This window comes from Lissotriton vulgaris, chromosome 2_1 (genome assembly GCF_964263255.1).
Source record: "Lissotriton vulgaris chromosome 2_1, aLisVul1.2, whole genome shotgun sequence".
Taxonomy (NCBI): Eukaryota; Metazoa; Chordata; class Amphibia; order Caudata; family Salamandridae; genus Lissotriton; species Lissotriton vulgaris.
The window spans coordinates 461663004-461684274 of record NC_141687.1 but is presented as its reverse complement, the minus strand read 5'-3'; the positions used below and the strand labels follow the sequence as shown (position 1 = coordinate 461684274).

The following is a 21271-nucleotide window of genomic DNA, read 5'->3' as shown; positions in this document are numbered from 1 at the left end:
AACAAGGAGACAATATTCATTATGGAATGAGACAAAGGGGAAATGTATGGGGTGGAAAGGGGCAGGTTGAGAAAATGAAAGGGGAGGATGACAGGCAATGAGAGAGAAAGCATTGACATGTTAATAGAGGGTCAAAAGGGACATAGGGTAGATACACAGTGCTGATGTCCAGGTGACCACCTACGGGCAATGCAATATAAATTAAATTGAAGCACATGGAAAGGAAAGAGTGGGCTTGAGTAGAAAATCAAAGTTAAAAAACATAAAATGTTGAACCCTTGTGTCTGAGCACCAAGTCTGACTCTGAAAAGAGGGGAGTCAAGTGGACCATGTCTCTGAAGTAAGTGTGTTCACCCACAGGAGTACACTCACTGGTTTGGATCCTTTGAGATGTGAATGTGTCTAGGATTTAGGGCAGGTACTGTTCTCCCGTTGGCATAAGGTTTTCCAACCACCAACTGCCACTTGCAGAGATGGTAAGGATGATCAAGAGGTAGAACACACGAGGCTAGAGCAATCTGGGGAACACGTGCTGCTGTGGAAGAAAGCATTTGTAGTAGGAGTGCTAAGTACTGTCTATCCCCAGTATCATTCTTGTTCACCTCTTTAGTCTATTATATGCCTGTCTGCCATACAAAAAATAGCAAAGCAAGAGGCACTCAAGGATCTTCTGGGACGTGGACTGTGAGATGTCTGAGGAGTGTAGTTTAACTATGATCCCCTAATACAGGCACAATCCATTCTATTTAGCAGACATACTGCACATGGCTCAGGCAGCACAGTATATCTGCTAAAATGCACATCAGTGCATCCCTGAAGCCAATGAAAAGCCACAAAGTGCAGCAGAGGCAGGATCCCCAGTTGTATCCCAGATTCTTATAGGCCTATGCTTACAGTCCTATCAACAGGGCAACTGGAAAAACGTGATTGATCGGCTGTGCCAGTTTTGGCATAATTATAGTTGTGCTGCATTTGTCACATAATACATCATCTGCTGCATAATCTCCAGATGATTTTAACAAAAAAAATAGTTTCTAGCTCAACCGGTGGAAAAGTTACTAAAAACGCAGTGACGTTTGCTGCGTAGTGGAAGTCCCTTTGCAAAGGTTGACTGATTAACTTTCTGCTGCTTCTGCTGCTTCTTGCTACATGTAGGTGTTTAATTGTCACATAAGAGGTGCAACCTATGCCCAGAAAGTATTAGGTGTAAAAATGACAAAAGAATGAAACAATACTAGGTCACTTTATTTTTTGCCGCATAATTTTGTCAACCCTGCTACATAATTTGGCCTTCGCCTGACGCATAATTCCAGTGGCCCTGCCTATCAAATAGCTTAGAGGGGTATTGAGGTGGGTCTCCTCCTTTTCGATCCTGCTCTTGCTGCTCCATTTGGCTCCTCGCTGGGAATTATGGTTGCTGATTCCAATGCCCAGCACCAGATTTCTGCTTTGCTGCTGCCAAAGAGTCTCCAAGTTGCCAGTTAAGTAAGCCAGGTAAGAAAAACAAAAATTTTATTTCTCTATGCACTTGTGTATTTGTTTGTGAGTGTGAATCAGGGTGAATGGGATTGAGTGAAACCCTTTGTTGGGTAGCTGTGCGCATTACAAATGTAAACAAATAAATAAATAAATAAATAATGTGTGTATTTGAGAGTGTCAATAAGAGTTAAAGTGGAAATCAGAGTTTGGAAGTGTGCATGAATAAGTGAAAGTGAGTACGAGGGAGTGAGTGAAGGAGTCTGAGTATGCTACAATTTAATATTGATTGGAGGTTGGAGGGGAATCAAACTATCTACTTTGCTGCTGCCACCTACCCTTTGGCTCCTGTTTGAATCAAGAATCGGGATGATTCCAATCGCCACGAAACAACGCTTCCCGAGGCCACTGACACCGCTACCGGTCCTTCCCCGCCGCCGCAGCCTTCCATTCAGAGCGCGGCCGCTGTGGGGGGGGGGGACCGAGGGGAGCTGGGAACTACATCACCCAAGCTCCCTTGCGGCCCTGCTGAGGGAGAATACGTGCCAGGAGGGGCTTTAAATTGCACGTCACCCCCCGGGCAAAGGGCAGGCCCTCTACGGCCCTCTGAGGCCAGAGGAGGCTGGGCTGGGTCACCCCCCTAACGTTTCGCCAACGGACTGCCGCGAGGACAACATATTTATGGAAAGGTACTACTGATAATGTCTTAAAACCCCGTGCCCTTAAACATTTTGGGTGAAATTGCCTGGCTTTTTAAGCCAGAAAGATACACTCTCTAGTGGTGAGATTATTATTCCTTAAATCAGACAAGCACTGATTATCAAATAATGAGAAAAGTGACCAAAATTGCTATGATGCCTACGCTACGCTCTAACACCAGACAGGAGACCGACATTCCACAGCCCCTACCTACACTCACAGCAATAGATAAGATGTTGCAACAAACTATAGGGGCAGTAGCTACGGCAATTGTTAACACCGAAAGAAGGCTCTCACTACCACCGACAATAACAATCCAAGACTTAGGAGAGGACCCGTCAATGGCTGTAACAGATGTCCCAGACATAAGTTTCTGCTTTACGTCTTCTTACGCGGAGCTCCCCTGTGCACAGGCACCCACAGGGACTCCTAGAGTTGCTGAGGACATTCTCATAGATTTAAATCCCCCGCCCGCTCTAGAAAAGCCGAGATCAAACAATACAGGCCCAAGAAGGTTTAAAGAAACCTCAGTAAATAACAAAAAAAAGGGAAAAAATTATACTGCAAATCATAACCTAGTGACACCAATACCTAATACCACACCAGGAATACCCTGTTGGGTGGCAAACATGGTAGCCGACTTAAAGGCAGGATTGGAAGAAACTATCATTACTCACATCAAACCCCTGATGTTAAAGATTGACAGACTAACCTCTATAATAAACAATAGGGGGGCAGGAATATCAAAGCAGGTGGCTCCAGCTGGAACCTTAGTTTCGGCCGAGCAGGAAAGGGTTACACCAAATAACACACATAAGGACAAGGTAGCACCAGTTGTTAATCCCTCCACAAAAAATACTAAGATGGGAACACAAATTATCACCTCAAAAAACACCAGAGCTCCCTTATCCTCTTGCTCCACCATTACTACCCCTCAGGCTCATATTAACCAGGGAGCGGGAATCCCTACAGCTGTAAATGGCAGAATAGGTCCTAACCCGAAGGAGAGTAATAATGCGACCAAAAATACCCTAAAAATGTATCAGAGAAGACAGGCCAGGCTCGCTTCCACACAATAAATTTCCCTCCAGAAGCCCTGCCCTTCGTTGTAGTACTAACGGGGGTTCCTCCCCTAAAGGAAGGGAAAAGAGAAAACCATTTTGAGTTAAAAAACAAGTGTGTGCAATGGCTAAGGGCGAATAGGCCGTTACCCCCAAATATCTCTGGGGAAATACTTACCGTCAGAAGAGGGGAGTGGATTGGGAAAGGAGTAAAAACGATAGCAGGAGACATCATAACAATAAACTTTAGGGACACCTCTGCAGTGAACTACATATGTAATGCCCCTTCAAGCAGCACAAACACTCAAATATATCTGCTGCACCTATCCTATTTCTATCCCACCACACCTCAGAGACCAGTGTATACAAATAGGGTTCATGCCAGTAGAGTTTATCATCATGACCTCCAGAATAGAGTGCAACAGTGGCAAGCACCTTGGCAGGGTATATCTGTATACGATCCTGCTATCCCACTGCATGCCCATTGGAATAGGTTCTGTGTATTGGATGAGGTGGACTGACTCATCTGTGACGTAATTTGTACATCACAATCTGCTAGGGGATCATTTGGTGAAGGGTCTATATGGATGGGAAATACAACATCTACCACCTCAGATGAAAGCAGCAGCAGGGGAGTCAGTAAGAAGGATGTCCCAGAACAACAAGGGGGGGGACACAGCACACAGAGCTCAAGGCACGCAGAAAAGATAAGAGGGTTACATCACCCCCAGATAAACTAGTAATGCCAAACGCAGAAAATATAGTTGCACCAATAATAGCTGGGGAGGATAGGAAAACTCTCTCACCAGGGGATGGAGCAAATATGTTGGTCAGTCAGGACGGTCTCAGAGTTATATCCTGGAATATAGCAGGTTTGGCGGCTAAATATGATTGCCAGGAATGGAGACAGTATATCACCAGCTTCCACATCATATGTCTGCAGGAGACTTGGGTGATTGATCCCAATCAGTACATCATAGAGGGGTTCAAATGCTTTCCAGTTCCTGCTGTAAGGTCCTCATCAGGGAGAGCGATTGGAGGACTATTAATATATGTAGACCTCCGCATACAAGGGGTATGGTTTAACCACAACTGGAATTCAAAAAACATGCAGGCAATAGGCTCCCACTCCAAAGGGACCAATATTTTTTTGGTAAATTGGTATAATGCGGTAGGCACAAATAGTAGAGGAAACTTAATAAAAGAATTGGATTCCCGCCTAGACGCGCAGTTATCATCAACTAAGGTAGTAGGTGCCCCGCGCGTAATTCTCACAGGGGATTTTAATTGTCACCTCTGTGAGAATTTGAGACCATTAAATAAGGATTGGTCGCGGTGCACTGTGACAAAAGGACTACACTTTGCACACTCCGTAGAGGGGTGGGAAATAGACAAAGTGACAAAAAGGCACAATTTGGTGCACACAATGGACTTGATCGAGTTAGGCAGTAGTGGGGAACCTAACCCAACTTTCAAGGGCAGAGGCTGCCATTCATACATAGATTTCATCAAGGTTTCTCCCACACTTAGAAACTGGATTAGCAGTATGGCAATTGAAATTAGTATTTTTAGTGATCATAACGCTCTGGTTATGGAACTAAAATGTCCAAACTGCAAGAAACCATCGAGCAGAGTAGATGCAACAGAAAAGGTGGTAGAGCAGGGGAGGAGGCTTAGGTGGGCCAAGATAGATGGAGATAAATTCTATAGGAGTCTCGTAACAGCAGGGCTAAATGCTATAAATGTATGCCTTAATCAAAACAACGAGGGAGTGATGGTGGTCAGCGCATTTGAAGAAATAGCACGTCTTGTTGACGGCCTATTAAAGACTCCTAAAAGAAGTAAAACAGTCACCACATCCCATTGGTTTGACCAAGATTGTATCAAGGCACATAAAGATCTTAAATACAGTCTAAAACAGTACCCTAGGGACAACTCCAGAATAGCCCATTGCAGATCGAAATATAAAAAGGCCCTGAAATCCTGAAAGAAAGCCTTCAAACACAAGCCTGGGAGGACTTAAGGGAGGCGGCAGAAAGAGGAGATATGGCTGGATTCTGGAAAGTCATAAACAAACCGTGCTTCCTGGACCCAAGCGCACCACAAATACTGAATACCATATTACCAGAACAATGGCATACCCACTTCCAGAGTTTGTATAATCACACAGGGAAGATATCTCATGATGAAGGGCAGAGGTCAAAATTGACTGCACGGCTAGATTTCTCTATGGCAGAAGTGGAATTGGATATCTTAGGGTTAACTAAAAATAAAGCACCCGGACCTGACAGTATACCCCCTGGTCTTTATCTGAGTAATATGGAGCTGTGGGCTCCCATTCTCATCAGGGTCTTGAACGAGGCAGTTGTGGCAGGGCTGCCCCACTCTTGGTCCTCGGCGACCATTGTACCAATCTATAAAAAAGGGAATCGGGATGACCCCCAATGTTATCGCCCCATATCTTTAATTGACGTGACGGCGAAGGTGTTGGGACGAGCCATTTTAAATCGTCTACCCGATTGGGCAGAGGATAACCAAATACTTACAGATATCCAATATGGGTTCAGGGAGGGAAGATCAACCACCGATCAGTGACTGAACTTATACCTCTTGACGGCTAAGTACACTATTGCCAGTCCACCTGGGGTTTATGGACCTTTCCACTGCCTTCGACCGCGTAAATAGAGAAAAATTATGGGCATTGATGATAAGCCTGGTGGTGGAACAAGGGCTAGTTGACACTCTGAAGGCCCTACATTGGAATACATCAGCAACGGTCCGCTACAACCAAGGCGGAACCATTCCTATGTACGAGCGGAGTGCGGCAGGGCTGCATCTTAGCGCCATTTTTATTTTCCCTATATATCAATAACCTGGACAAGGAACTATCTAAACTGAGCGTGGATTCCCCCCAAATAGGCCATCGTCCAGTGCCCGTCCTGCTTTACACGGACGACGCGGTGTTGTTAGCTCGAACACCTCTGGGGCTAAAAAGAAGCTGATCGATGGATTTGTCAACTTCATGGCCACACTTGACCTGTCAGCTAATCTGGAAAAATCCTATGTTATGTCAGTTGGGGCAAGACCAAAAAGGAAATTTGTATATAGGATAGGCTCCCACAAAATAGGCCAGGTCCAGTCTTTTTCCTACTTAGCCGTCTTATTTGATGAGCAATTAGACTTTAAATCCCTGTCTGAAAAACATGCGGTAAAATTGGTGGCATCATCAGGGGCCATAATGGGTTACGGGAAAAGACTGGGCAGATGGTCGCCGGAGCAAGTACTTAACTTGTACATGTTAATATGCTGCGCCAAAGCAGCCTATGGGTCAGAAGTGTGGGGTTTCATAAAAAAGCATTTGCACCAGATTCAGGTGGAGAAAAATAAGTTTTTTTAAAGGATACTGAAAGTGCCACAGAGTACTCCATCTTATATTTTACATGAAGAACTGGGAGAGCCCTACATTGAAGACAAAATAAAGATCAGGCCCCTCCTGGCTTGGATCAAAATCTGGACTAATCTAGAGGCTGGCCTCAGCAGGCAAATCATTAAAGACTGTCTGAATCGTGACAGAGGGGGCCATATCCCCTGGATAAAGTATGTAAAAGATTCCTTGGAGGCAATCGGTTGCAAAAACTTTTTTACCGCACCCGAAACCCTAAATGCCCAGAACAAGATGTTGATCAAAAAATTGTTCAGTGAATGGACATCTACGAGTAGGGCTGTCACGGAAAAGCGTAAACCTACAGTTCTGTCCTACAGCTTATTGAAAAAGGAACATGGAATGGAACCATATCTAGCTGTGATGTACATTGCACAGGACAGATTTTATATGACCCGTTTCAGACTTAATATGCTACATCACCTACTCCCTGTCCCCTCTGAATTCACTCTATCATTGGAGTCAAAGGGTACCTGTGGCTGCGACAGTAGGTCTCCGCAGGATACCCTTCACTTTGTACTGTTATGCTCATTTTACTCGGCCCCCAGACGCAAGTTTTTAGTGGGGATTCTTAAAAAAGCTAAATTTAGACAGGCAAAAGCAGCTCTACTGTTTTTGCAGGAAGCCTCAGATGCTCATACATTATTTTGTATAATACATTTTATCAGATGGCTATGAGGTTAAGGAACACAAGAGAAGTAAATGATTGTAATGTTCCGTAATCAGAGACTGATACCAGAAATGTTTTTGACATGAATTCAATGCCCTTCCTCCACTCTTAATCATTTTAATGTGTTTTTTAAATGTTTTTAAATGTATCTTTTATGTATGTACTTTTATGGTATCTTTTTAAGTGCCGAATAAAGATATTTGATTTGATTTGATTGGAGGTTGTGAGAGGGAGTGGAAGTGAATCGTGTGTGCAACTATCAGTGGTGCAGAAGGTGCAGTTACACCAGGGTCCAGATTTAGTGTGTGCAAGTGTTTTAGTAATTAAGATTGAGAATGACTGTTTGTGTGTAAGTAACAGTGAGTGGGAGTGAGTATGAGTGAGAAAGTGAGAGAATGTGAGTTAGAGTGAGTGAGCAAAATGAGACTATGAAAAACTTTACACAACGCAGCACAGCACCCAAAGTTGTTGCATTGCGTGAAAGAGCACGAAAACACCATAACTACAAAGATATGGCACCATTCTGCTCTCCCCAGCGCTGGCACACAGACTACAGAACATCTCACTCACACCTTTACGCAATAGTTGACAGGTGTCTGGCATTGTCTTTGTACTGGAAGAGTTCCATTCCAGTACAAAATGGTATGCTTTCACTTACTTTAAAACTTTTCATACTTCGGATTTGGGCTGTACAGTCCAGTACACATGGAAAGAGGGAAAAGTTAGGTGAAATAAAAGATGCTCTTCTTTTTAATGCCTGCTCTCAAGTGGTGTTTATCTTTTGACGCAAAGCCCTGTCTACTATTGATAGTAGATTGGGTTTTACGTGAAAAATCATGGGTGTTTGCATGGGAACATGCGTGTACGACGCATGCATGCCACCTCGACGCAGAGTGACAAAAAGCAGCAATTTGCACTGCTTTGTGTTACTTTCAAGCAACTTTCCAGTGCGAATCAGGATTTGCACTGGAGAGAACATTTTAAAAAACATTTTGCGCTGGTTTACGTCACCCTTCGTGATGCAAACCCAGCACAAATTGGTTGTTAGTCTGGGTCTAAATGTGAGCTGGAATGAGTATGGGTGAGGCAAAACATTTTTTAAATGGGGTAAAGTCCTGGGCAGTATAATGCTTCACCACTGTCAAAGATCACCAGTCACCTCTGACGCCAAAACTGACTGACAAGATGTGGCCTAACGGTCTGAGCAGCCAACTTTGGAACTGGGGAACAAGGTTTGAATCCCAGCACCAGCTCAACATCCTGTGATCCTGGGCAAATCACTTAATCTCCCTATGCCTAAAAAACACATCAGTTTTTGTGTAATGTAATCTGGTGCTCGTGTAAAGCCTTTTGTCTGGGTTTGCTGTATATAAAACTGCACAAATACAAAAACGACTGGTAGCCAGGATCAATTTAGCCAGAAGATTGGGGCTACCACCCACTGACCCTCTTTGCTATCCATATACCCCACCCCTATTTTGCCAACATTATTTTGCATCAGTCAGTCAAAAATACTTTATTCGGTTCAATACGTAAACCACAAAAGTATACAAAAACATGCAAAAGAGGTCCAAAGGCGATAATATACACGGTTACATATAAAAAACCTCGGTTTTGGGTGTAGACAAAACTCAAAACCTTATTAAGAGATTACAATAAATATACAATTACATCCTATCCGATTTAAAAATACATATTAAAAGTAGTCCATGGTTATAAATGACGATCAAAACATTATAAATAGTATTTTGTGAAAAAATAGCGGGTATTAAAATATATCTATGTCCAGTTAATCTTTTTACTTAATCTCATTGCAGTGGTTAAAAATTTGGCAACATTGCAAATTTCCCAGATGCTTGGCAGTAATTGAAGGTACATTAAAGCAGGCTTCACTTGGTTGAACCCTTTCCCCTTTAATAAGGGTACGATAAACGTTCTCCTAATAATGGTGAAATGACCACAAAAAAACATGAAGTGGGCGGTATCCATAAGGGAAAACCCATCACATTTGCACAGCCCTAGGTCAACAGGTTTCGTCCAACCGGGGCGACCACAAATCAATAGGTGGATTTTATTTAGGCGAAACTTGGTTAACAAATATCTATGGTTTGAGATGTTTACCACTTTCAGATAAAGTTCCAGTTGACACCCAGAAGATACGATCATTTTATGCATTCTCACTGTGGGCTTTGCCAGTTCCAGGCCTTCTCTATCCATCCCTCTAATTTTCAAAAAGGTACTTTTCACCCACTTTAGGTCACCCTTTACCAATTGAGAAGGCATATTAAACAGTTCTGGCCGACCCAACTTTTTTGATAGGAGTTGAACATATTTCAACCACGGAATGTGGTCCCAATGGTCAAATGGTCAAGTGCAAGGCAGTCATTTAAAACTATGTGGTTCACCTTCAATTCAGAGTTCAACCAGACTGAGATCCACTTCAGTAGCGGGGCCATCGCAATTCGGTCCTCCAAGTAATCTATGCCACATTCCTGATGTACTATGTAACTGGCCGTAGATCTTGGCAAGGATAGAATTGTTTTAAGGAAGTTGTCCTCTGCTACCTGGAGAATCTTAGCTGGTCTAAGGCCCCACAGATCTGCACCATACATCGCAATAGAAATACATTTTGCGGTGTAAACCTTCAATACCGCCTCCAGAGGTTTCACCCCTAATTTGCGGGAAAAACCCAGGACTGCAGAGATGCAACGGGCGAAAGCATTTTTTTTCTCCTGCATTTGGGGGTTCCAGGTAGAATATTCATCAAAAACAACCCCCAAGTAGGGAAATCTAGATACTCTTGACAGTTTATGGCCATTGCAATGTAAAACCAGCGCCTTTTTCTGGGGCCTGCTTTTACTACCCACAACCATTACATGAGATTTGCCATAATTGACACTAAGGTAAAGAGATGACATAAAAACATAAAATGAATTTAATAGGCATTGGAGACCCACTGCGGTTCGGGCTAACAGGGCAGCATCATCGGCATATAATAATGCTAATACTTGGAGATTCCCTGCCCTGGGTATGTCCTTACATGATTTTTCTAAGGCCGCTCCCAAATCATTGATATACAGTGTGAATAGAAAGGGTGCTAAAATGCATCCTTGCCTTACACCATTGGAGATACTTATCTTCCCTGTGCTATTACCTTTGCGGTCGTACCTCACAGACGCTGTTAGATCCCTATGGAGGTCTGCCAAGAAGTACACAATGTCAGGGTCTATACCAATTCTTAAAAGAAGGTCCCATAACTTGGACCTATTTACTCGGTCGAACGCCGAGGATAGGTCCATAAATGCGATGTACAGCGTTCCTTGCTTTGCTAATGTATACTTCCCTATAAGCAGTTGTAGATTTAGGCTCTGGTCTATTGTGCCACGCCCTTTCCTAAAGCCATACTGAAGGGCGGAGAGGGTGTCAGTTTCTTCCAGCCAATCAGTAAGCTTGCACAACACCACTCTCCCTAGGACCTTTACAGCTGAATCAATGAGGGAGATTGGACGGTAATTGCCCGGGTCGCCTCTATCACCTTTTTTGTAAATCGGGACAATCACCGACTGGGACCATGTCTCCGGAATGCCTATACTAGATATTCTGTTAAAAACATTAGTTAAGATTTTGGACCAAAATGCTATGTTGGATTTAAAGAGGTCGGATGGAACGCCATCCAGTCCAGGGGCCTTATTACTTGTCATTTTACCAATTGCGTCGGCCACCTCACCTTCATATACTAATAACGTATAAGGGAGCCTCACAAAGGTGGTCGATGCCTCTGCCCCAGGATTCTCAGCCTCATAGACTGACTTGAAATGCTGCAGCCACCTATCTTCTTGTATTCCGCAATCAAGTTCATTATTACCAGGATCAACAAAATAAGATTGATTGACCACAGCACAGAACTTGGCGCTATTTTTCAGCACTCGAACCACACAGGAGCTAAGAGGGAAAATGAAAAGGGTCGCCCTCCACTCACAAACTATATTTCAAAATAGAGACCCAGTCCAATCGCGTGCAAACAGTGACAAACAGGGTTTTTTTTTTGGGATCCTCCTCCCCACTACACTCTTATACACATTATAAGGAGGTAATGCACTGTGCTCCGCTCACATAAAAACACCTGTTCTCTCTGGCAACACCTCAGAACAACCACTCACAGTGAGCCAACTCAGGATTGGTCACACAAGTCCACCACAAACATTAGACGTTCCTCATAATAGAGAAAAAATGAGCGAGAAGCAAATGACCCCTCACGGAAACACCACCATCGGGGTAACTGGTATGAAATTTCCAGACAGGCCCCTGTCTCATCATCGGTGGTCACTTGCTTCTCAAAGAAAAGTGAGAGGAAAGAAAAGATGTGTCCAAAACAAACAACATTTAAAGTGACAAATAGTGAAGTGCAGAAAAATCTGCTAGTGACAAACAAATATAACTGAGTGCTTAAAAACACACACAGCACACCAGTCCCTTAACCAATTTTATTCATAGGGTGGTGAACGTGTGCTGTTGAATACTAAAAAGGCTGGTAGCTAATCATGCATACCATTACCTACTGCCAGTGCCGACATGTTTCACTGCTATGTTACGTTAAGCAGTTTCATCAGGGCTGTACTCAATTGCTGCCACTTCACTTTTTTGGACACTAGTTCTGTAAAATGCAGGAGACAGCCAACCTACTAATACCGGCTGCTCAGGTCTCGACAAGGTCACTGGGTACTTCTAACCTGAGAATATCCCTTGATCCTTGGAAAAATAACAATCGTCATGGGCTTGGAAGACTCCTTTCCTCAGCCGCTATTTTTCAGCACGTCAATTGAAGTTAACTCTGCCCAAGCGTCCTCTCTAATCTCCTGTCGCCTCTTTTCCACTACAGCCTTATAATCTTTCCTAAGCGTGGCTACAAGCTGCCTATTCACTGGTCTACATTTGAGCGCCAGTTTTAATTTTTTATTGGCGATTGTACACTTTTTGTCGAACCAGCCTACCCTCCCGCAGGATTTACCTTTACCATATTGTGTCAAGTTGGCGGCAATTTCATAACAAACTTTTTGGTACGCCTCCAACACGTCTTTATCCCCGGCATCGGGGTTCATGCAGAGGTCCAACTCCACCCGACTGCTATTGTAGAGGTTAGAGAGAAACTCACTCAGGACTATCTTACTCCACCTAATTCTGCGTGCCTGGTCAGTAGGCCGAATATCGCCCTTGTTCACCATGTTCGGCTTACTCTTAGTCATTACTATAACCTTTCTCAACCTTAACAGGACTGGGTTATGATCACTAAAGTGTGACCTCACCACGGAATAACTGATAATGTGACTGCGGCTAATACTGCTTAAAAAAATTAAATCTATCGTAGACCCGCTGCCTTGTCCTGTGAATGTGGGAATATCTTTTCCTTCCCTGCTAGGTAACATCAGCCCGTTTTCGGCCAAAATGGCTTCCAACAGGACACCCTGATCTGAGTGCTCAAAATGTGTGCCAACCTGATCCGGCGACCCCAAAAAGACGTCTAGTGGGCATTTGTCTGGGCACTCATGGATGTTAAAAGTCCCCCAACAAAAGAATAGTACACTCAGCCTCAGGTGACTCTTTGAAGCTTATAAGAAAGGAGTTTAGCATTCTTAAATTACTGGTGGACTCGATCCTATCAAAGGAGTTATAAAAATTTACCACGAGGACATTATGGCGACCCTTACATGAAATGTGTACTGCCAAGCAATACGGGCAACCAGTGGCTATTTCTTTGTAAGTGCCGGGGATTTTTGCGGAGATCAATGTTATCAAGCCACCCCGCGCCCGCCCCCGGGTAGAGGGAACTGCTGAGAGATGGAAGGTAGTGAACCCATCTAGTGTTAAAGCATTTTGGGTGTCCCATGTTTCCTGCATGCCGATGATGTCCGTGGTGCCTAGAAAATCCCTCCAAATAGGGTCATCAATTTTGTTTCTGAGACCAGCAATATTCCATGTGGCCATTACACACTCCCCCATCCCTCTTACTTCCTGTTTCCCAATTGTTAAATCATATTTGGCCCCATCCGTGCACAAATCACTGACTACAGGTGATGGGCTTGTGTCTGCATTCAACTCCCCGGAATTTATAACATTGTTTGCCTGGTGTAGTGGGGTATGTATAGTGGTAACTAACTCCTTAGCCAATGATCCCTGTATTTGTCAGTCTACCCAGCCTAGATTAGAAAGACAATCATAACGGTTAGCCATAGGGATGTGAAACAGTTGATCTTGTTGGTTGTTAAAATGAGGATAGCTGTTACAGTGGCCATTTAGTGACTCGGACCCAAATCCCCCTTGCATAGGTCTACCCCCTCTACCATGAACCGTGCTCCAGCCACCCTCTCCTCCATCTCCCCATCCCTGAGTGTTTGTGTTCCAAGGAAAAACAGTCCTGGTCCTACCCTTTTGTTCATTTGGAGCTCTCAGCCAACTCCATCTCTTGTCCACCTGTTCAGTTTGTTGATAAAAATAAGAAAGTGGTCTAGCAATGACTAGGCTGGCTTATTTTGCATGTTTTTATGTTTTAGTCAGTCCTTGTCACTTTTAGAACCAAAGCCCCAAATGACCCCCAACCCTATTATTGATGGAAAAGTCTAGACTCTTGGATGGTCATTGCATTTTTAAAAAAAAACTTGCCTCACTTTCTAACATTTATTTAGCACTTATTACCCCTTATAGGAGTACTAAGCACTATACATATGCAATTACAAATCAAGACAATTTGGGATCTTTGCCTTGTTTATTCCGACCCACAGGAAGATGGCAGAGATTGCCTTTAAAGTGCAGACGCGGTCTCACATACCAGCATTAATGGGCAAGCATTCTCTCTCTTTAAAACAAAGGCTGATCAGTGAATCACACTGCCTTGCACAATTAGAACCCACACTGTGGGGGTTTTGTCCTAGATGCTGTGAATCACCTGTGACCCCCATCCTCTTTTGAGCACTCTCCAAATATCAAGATAAGCTGTTTTTTCAAAGAAAAGAAAATGTTTATTCCGAAGCACTCTTTCAACTCCAGTGGTACTTCGCCCAGGCTTTCCCTGGGACCAACACCCACACAGTTTCATCTCAGGCTATGCCACTCGACAGGGGCGGGGTTTATGAAGCCCTTTCAGCCTAATGACAGTTGCACTCCTGAAAGCATGTGTTGTTTGATTATAAACCGCCTCATTCAGCCAAGAGGGTGCCTCAAAGCGCTGGGAATCGATTTAGGTAGAAAAGCAGGGCCAGGTGAGCACAACAGGTTGAAGAAGAACTTGGAAGAGACAGTGAGGCGGAAGAGTTTAGTAAATCCTGGGTTTTAAATGCTGGCTCTGCTTACATACAATGTGTGACGCACATATACCACATTCCTGACCATCATACAGAAAAGCAAGGTGACAGAACTTGCCCTGACAAGTAGCCCATGTGATTTGAAGGATAAATTATTGCAAGTCACAATCTAGTCGTTGCAAGACCCAAGTACTATCGATGTGCTCGTACCGCCAGAGTCAGCATTTCCACCCCACCACTTTCAAAGTTCACCAGCCGCACTCGTCCAGCTTTGCCACACCTTAAATCAAACCCAAAGACTATGTCTCCCAGAAAGCACCGATTTGTTAAGTGAAAGCACTGGACTAGAAACAGCAAGCCCATTGCGCTGACAGTGTGTCACTTGTTTGATTCAACGCTGGCCCAATAGGCTTTCCCATACTCACAAGGCCATGTAAAGTCACCATGTGTGACTGTCATGGTCTTGTAAATATGGGCCCCTTGCACGCATTACTCTGCGTGAAAGGGGAATTCCGTGGGTGTTGCTGTGGGTGTTCCCACCCAACATCCATGGAACTTGGCGCATTCCCAGATTTACAACATTTTGTAAAACTGGGAATGTGTCAAAATCCTCCGCCTCCCGGGGGGGGGGGGGGTGTAGGAATGGCACAACGAGGAGAAATACTTCTATTCCTCCTTGAATCTTCCTCTTTCTATGCGTGCTGCATAGTGATAAAAGAAATCATCCCAGCGGAGCAGGCACCATTGGAAGGTTGCTTGCGCTGGAGCATGGCAGCCAATTGTGCGCCAGTGCAGGGAAAAGCACAGGAATGTGTTGTATTGTTAATACAACGCATCCATGTGCTTTAAAAATGAAACAGCACAGCGCAGCTAAATCGCATGTGGCGCCGCGTTGCACCATTTTCATGTAGATGAGGTCCAAGGTATGTACATTTACAAGCCCCTGCACAGCTGGTATGCAACTTTTTCCGTATTAAAAGTAACGCAACCAGCGGCGCAAGGGGCTTGTAAATAAGCGCCCCTATGTTTAGAGATCCGGCAACCCTAGCTGCACATGCATTTAGTTTGCGTGTTTGTAGCTTGCTGCAAACATTAAAGAGGATTTATTTTTCTTTTAGCCTTATTGCCTTTGAAACTGCGTTCCTTGAAATAAATATATTAGGCAACTGAGAGTTTCAGTGTGTGAACACTGAAACGGCCACGCAGGGCAGTAACACTCAAGTGCAAAGCACATGCCCTCCTCCACATGCTTTAATGCTTTATTTTCCAAACAGGACTTCTTTGTAACAGCACTCGCAGTGAATACTGCAACATTAGAATTTGCTCAGTTAAACTGAATTCTCGAAGCATAAAACTAGCATTCTTCTCGTTTTCAGCCAGTTGAAAGCACTGAATTCTAGATTCATTTATTATCATATCACCAGAAGCCAAAACTAAAATCTGTACACAAGTCTGTCATCAGTTTCAGTATAAGACGTCATTAGGATCAAGGGCATTCTTCATTTGGAATGACTAGTTGGGAATGTGCTTTATAACTGAATGCATTTCTCATAACTTCGAGCTAAAAAACATAAGATTCTACAAACCTATACACATGGTTCCCAGGGCTCGGATAACACTGAGGAGGGTGCTATCCGAGATTTTGGAACTCCGTAACAAGCGGACCAAAGGTGCTACTCCATTCCCTTCACAGATCTGGTTCTGTTGTCGCCTGCTGTCCTTACTTAGTGCGATCATAGCTTGACCACCTATCAAAACAAACAGAAGTCAACAAAGCCAATTGTTCAATGGAAGATCTGAATACGTATTTAATAACAATACTAAAAACAAAGGTAACACAGCTTACCGACATACTGCATTTTATCTGATGGTGCCAAAAGTAAATCTATAATATAGTTGTAGGTGATGTGCTCGGCCATTAACTTTTGCTGTCTTAGTAATTGTCCAGCCAAGGCCCAGAGTGTTGTTGCTCCTTGTTCTCTAACTTCCAACTGGAAAATCTACAGATGATAACATGTACATTGTATGAATGAAAAGCAATTCTCACGTATTTGCCAAGTGCCATGATGCATTCATCAGAAACTGCGCGAACAACAGGGGAGCAAAGGATTGCGACTGGCCTACCTTATACAAGGCCCCTATTATTGACCCCACTCCTAAAACTATCTCCATCTCCTTGACATCTCCCACTTTCCATTGCCCTGAGATGATCGAGGAATGAGAAATCGATAAATGAAGCCATGACGTGTCACTACTCGGGGCTGTGGTTAAAAAAACCTTATTCTTACGAAGTTTTGTTCCAGACCATGCCGGTGTCCAAAGGTGGTAACAGTAGGCAGTTTTATCTGTGCAACTTCACCTTGAATCTGCTGTTTTTTGTATGTGTACAATTGTTTAACGTTCTTTCTTTTTATAAACTGCATAAAAGAGACTAAGGCCCAAACCTCCGCCTCACCAAAATCTAATAAAAAAGGCAACAGACAAAAAACGAAATCCAAACTCTAGCTTGTATGTCGTGATTACGCTTGTGTGTCTTGATTAATCAGTTTCCGCGGGTTTAATGGTGCTTGTAGTGGGTTTGGCATTATTTCAGGGGTTACAATTTAGTGGCTCTAAGCTGGCCTTACCTGCAGGGTTGAGCAGGAACTGCAAAGTATGAATAGAGTCAGTCTGCAACCAAATAGATTACGAGCTGAGTTACAGCCTACTTCACCCTCTGCACACCAGCTACATTGGGCCTAGGCCCAGACTCACCGGAACAGAACTTCCTTTGCCCCTCCCACCTGGAGCAGACCCCTAACCTTGGAGAAGAAAGCTGAAGGTAGCCATCTCCATTTTGGAGTCCCCCTACTTCTTTAAGCTCTGAGCAACTCAGGCGGCAAAGTCAGCCCAAAGTGATAAAAGCAGGCTGCCTTAGATGTGCAATTTCATCTGCTGTTTCCCTCTTTCCCTTCTGCACACAAGCTTCATGTAAAGTGAACCTTTGAACAGATCAAGATCTCATGCTCTCTGGAAGTAGGGTTTTTTTGGCGGTGAGCCAGTATTCCGATATGCTTCTAGGGTTAGAGTTTTTTTTTGTAAAATTGTTATTTTGCATAGAACAAAAGGAAACACAAAAAAGGAAAGAAGCACCGAGGCGCCTCACATGTCCCCACGCAGGGGGAGAAAATCAAAGCAAAACGATGGTGACGGCTCATTGCAAAAAGAAATCTATGACAGTCAGTCCAGGTACCTGCTGGGAATAAAAGCAATAAATAACAGCCAACATCGGTGTCGAGCCTTGTGGAGAGAGAATGACCCTAAGCATGCAGGGCCCCGAGTTAAGGCAGTCCAGCAAATGCACCTGTTGGCGAGCCTGGGCACCTCGGTGACAAAGGAGAAAGAACAAAAAAGAATGGAAAAATGCAACTCCCAGTCCCCCCTTACCCCCCCAACCCCTAGACGGCGACACACACACTTCCACACTCATTCAACAAATCGCACTAAAGTTGGAAAAGATGCAGGGATCTCAAAGATGCTGGGCAAACTGCCGACGGTAGCCCTTTAGATAGAAAAGCAACCAGGGGGCCCCACACATGAGCAAAATTCTTGTAATTACCGAGGAAGATGTCCGCCATTCTTTCCAAGCTTAAGAGCTTCCAAAGTCGTGCGTGCCACAGAGATATTGCCGGTGCTTCCTTTCGCTTCCAGGCCGCCGCCAACGTGAGCTTGGCCGCCCCCAGGCACAGCCACATGATCTTTTTATCAGATCGAGTTTGATGTTCGAGACCGGGGTCTCGTAGACCCAACAGTATCGAAGCCATAGAGTCCTCTATGGGGTATTGAAGAATATCTATGATATGTGAGAGAATTTCCTCCCAGTAGGGTCGAATCACCGGGCAGTCCCACCAAATATGGCGGAAATCTCCTAGAAGTCCACATCCCCTCCAGCATTTATCCGAGGTAGCCGGGTAAATGCGGTGGAGCCTAGTTGGGCATAAATACCATTGCATGAGTGTCTTCAAGTGAGCCTCCCTAAGGTGTATTGAGTGGTTAAATTGGGTCACATCCCTCCAGAGTGCCGACCATTCATTATCGGTAACTTCTCTCCCCACCATCTCCTCCCACTGCTCCATATATCGCGGCCTGGGTGACTGTTCTGATTTAAGCAGTAATTGGTAAAGGAAGGAGATGACTCCTTTCATGGAGGATGTCCGCAACAAGAAAGCCTCGAATGCCGAGGGAGGTCTTGTAGCCGCCTCCAACACCCCTGGGGACGTGGCCCAATGCAACAATTGGACATGCCGATACCTATCGGTTTGTGGCACCTGATAGTCCCGTACACAGTTAGCGAAGATCAAAGGGTCAGGGCCATGAAACAGGTGGATTAGCGCCCTACATCCACCCTCCCTCCATGCGTCAAAGGCCCCCTCAGTAAGCGCCGGTGGAAAGGCCGGATTAAAATGCAAGGGCGTGAATGGAGACAGGAAAGTCGTCCACCGCTCATCAGTAGCCAGGGTATCCCAGACCTTCAGTGTAGTACCCGTGGGAGTACTAATATAGGCGTTTAAGGGACGATCCCTCTTCGGCTTCCAGGCCAGATCCCATATGGACCGGCCAGCCACACTCCGGTCCATATGCAGCCAATGTTTCTCCGAAAACTGCCACGACCATTCCACCATTACCCTCAATTGAGCAGCCTTATAATAAAGATGCAGGTCCGGCAAGCCCACTCCGCCTTCCGATCTAGGCCGACGTAAGACTGTGAATGATAGTCGGGCTCGGCCCCCTTGCCAGACAAATCGCAGCACCTGTGTTTTAAGTCGCCGGAAGTAAGCGCTGTCTAGCGGTATAGGTAGGGCCTGAAATAGATACAGAAATTTGGGGAGAAGGACCATCTTAATAGCATGTATCCTACCCAACCAGGACAGGAATTTAGGTTTCCATCTCTCCAATTCGGCCCGGGTCTTCGCCAAGAGGGGTGGGAAATTGGCCGCAAACAATTTGCGTACCGTCGGGGTCAGGTGTACTCCCAGGTAAACAATCGACCCAGTCGCCCATGCCAGTGGTGTCAGCGTCCGCACACTCTCCACGTCAGTCTGTGAGAGAGTCAGATTCAGGATATATGACTTGCCATAATTCACTTTAAAACCCGCCACTTCCTCAAATTCGACTAGAATCTCCCTGATGGAGGGCAAGGAGCCCGCCGGGTCCACTACGGAGAACAAGATGTCGTCCGCGAAGAGCGAGATCTTATGTTGCTCCCCCGTGAACGGTTTGCCTCTCACCCCCTCATGTTCCCTCACCGCCACCACCAGAGGCTCAATGCTAAGCGCAAACAGTAAGGGAGAGAGGGGGCACCCCTGTCTGGTGCCTCTCGAGTGCGGGAAGAAGGCCGACATCTGGCCATTCACTACCACCCTCGATCGCGGATTGCAGAAGTTAGCCCTCACCATGGTTATAAATTTATCAGAGAAACCGAAAGCCGTCAGCTTGTTGAACAGGAAGCCCCAATCCACCCGGTCAAAGGCTTTCTCAGCGTCCAGGCCCACGAGCACCGCTGGAATACGGAACCTATCCGCCTTTTCGATTAAGTGAACCACTCTACGAGTATCATCATAGGTTTGGCGTCCCTTGATAAAGCCAGACTGGTCTGGGTGGATGATCGCCGGCATCAAGTCCTGTAAGCGGCATGCCAGAATCGCTGAGTATAATTTAGCGTCGATGTTAAGTAAAGCTATGGGGCGAAAGGACGCACATTGCTCCAGATCTTTCCCTGGTTTCGGCAGGACCGTGATCACCGCCTCGGCCAGAGTCCCTGTAGAGGCTCCGGAGGACGCCATATCGTTAAAGAGAGACACTAGAAAATCACACAGTTCAGTAGCATACGTTTTGTAAAAAACCGCGGTGTAACCGCCCGGACCCGGTGCCTTGTGCAACTTTAAATTTTTAATGGCGGAGAGAACTTCCTCTCTAGAGATTGGCGCCTCCAATAATTCGTTCCATTCTTTAGATATGCGTGGTAGGGGCAATCGTTGCAGGTACTCTCTTTGGGAGTCTGCTCCCAGGTCATATCCAGTGTACAGATCGGCGTAAAAGCGTCCAAAAATGTCCGCCTTCGTTTCGTCCCGGTGCTGCAGCTCACCTGCAGCGTCCCTGATACCTCCTATGTATTCCCGCTCTCTTCTATCCCACAGTTGCCGCGCCAAGTGCCTACCCACCTTGTTCCCACATGAGTAGGATTGACGCCCCAGTCTCAGGAGCGTGAGTTCGGCCCTATTGTTGTAGTGCGCCCTCAATTTCCCCCTTACCGCCGTCAGCGGATGGAGGGTCACCCTCGAGGGGTTGAGTTTGTGAGCTCGTTCGAGCTCGACCACCTCAGCCTCCAGAGCCTCACGTTCCTTCCTCCGCAGGGTGTTGAGCTGCGAAGTAAGGCCTAGACATGTGCCTCTGATAGAGGCCTTAAAGGCGTCCCACGTGTTCGAAAGCGAGGTGTCCGACGGGGGGTTTAGATCAAAAAATTCTTTAATGGCAAGCCTCAACGCCTTATTGGACATATCGTCCCTGATCACTGAGGTCGGGAAGTACCACTTCCGTTGCGCAGCACCGGGCGACGACCAGCGAAGACTGAGCACCAGCATACTATGGT

The 21271-nt window shown here is 45.3% G+C and overlaps 1 protein-coding gene across 1 annotated transcript in view; it reads right to left on the bottom strand.

The window, feature by feature from the left end:
• Positions 1–21271, bottom strand: part of ANKAR (ankyrin and armadillo repeat containing) — a 1392657-nt gene that overhangs the window by 282436 nt on the left and 1088950 nt on the right. The window contains exons 19-20 of the mRNA XM_086955361.1: positions 16490–16643; positions 16230–16391 (exon numbers count right to left, since the gene is read on the bottom strand). Of these exons, the coding sequence (XP_086811487.1) occupies positions 16230–16391; positions 16490–16643 (316 nt within the window). The remainder of the gene's footprint in view (positions 1–16229; positions 16392–16489; positions 16644–21271) is intronic.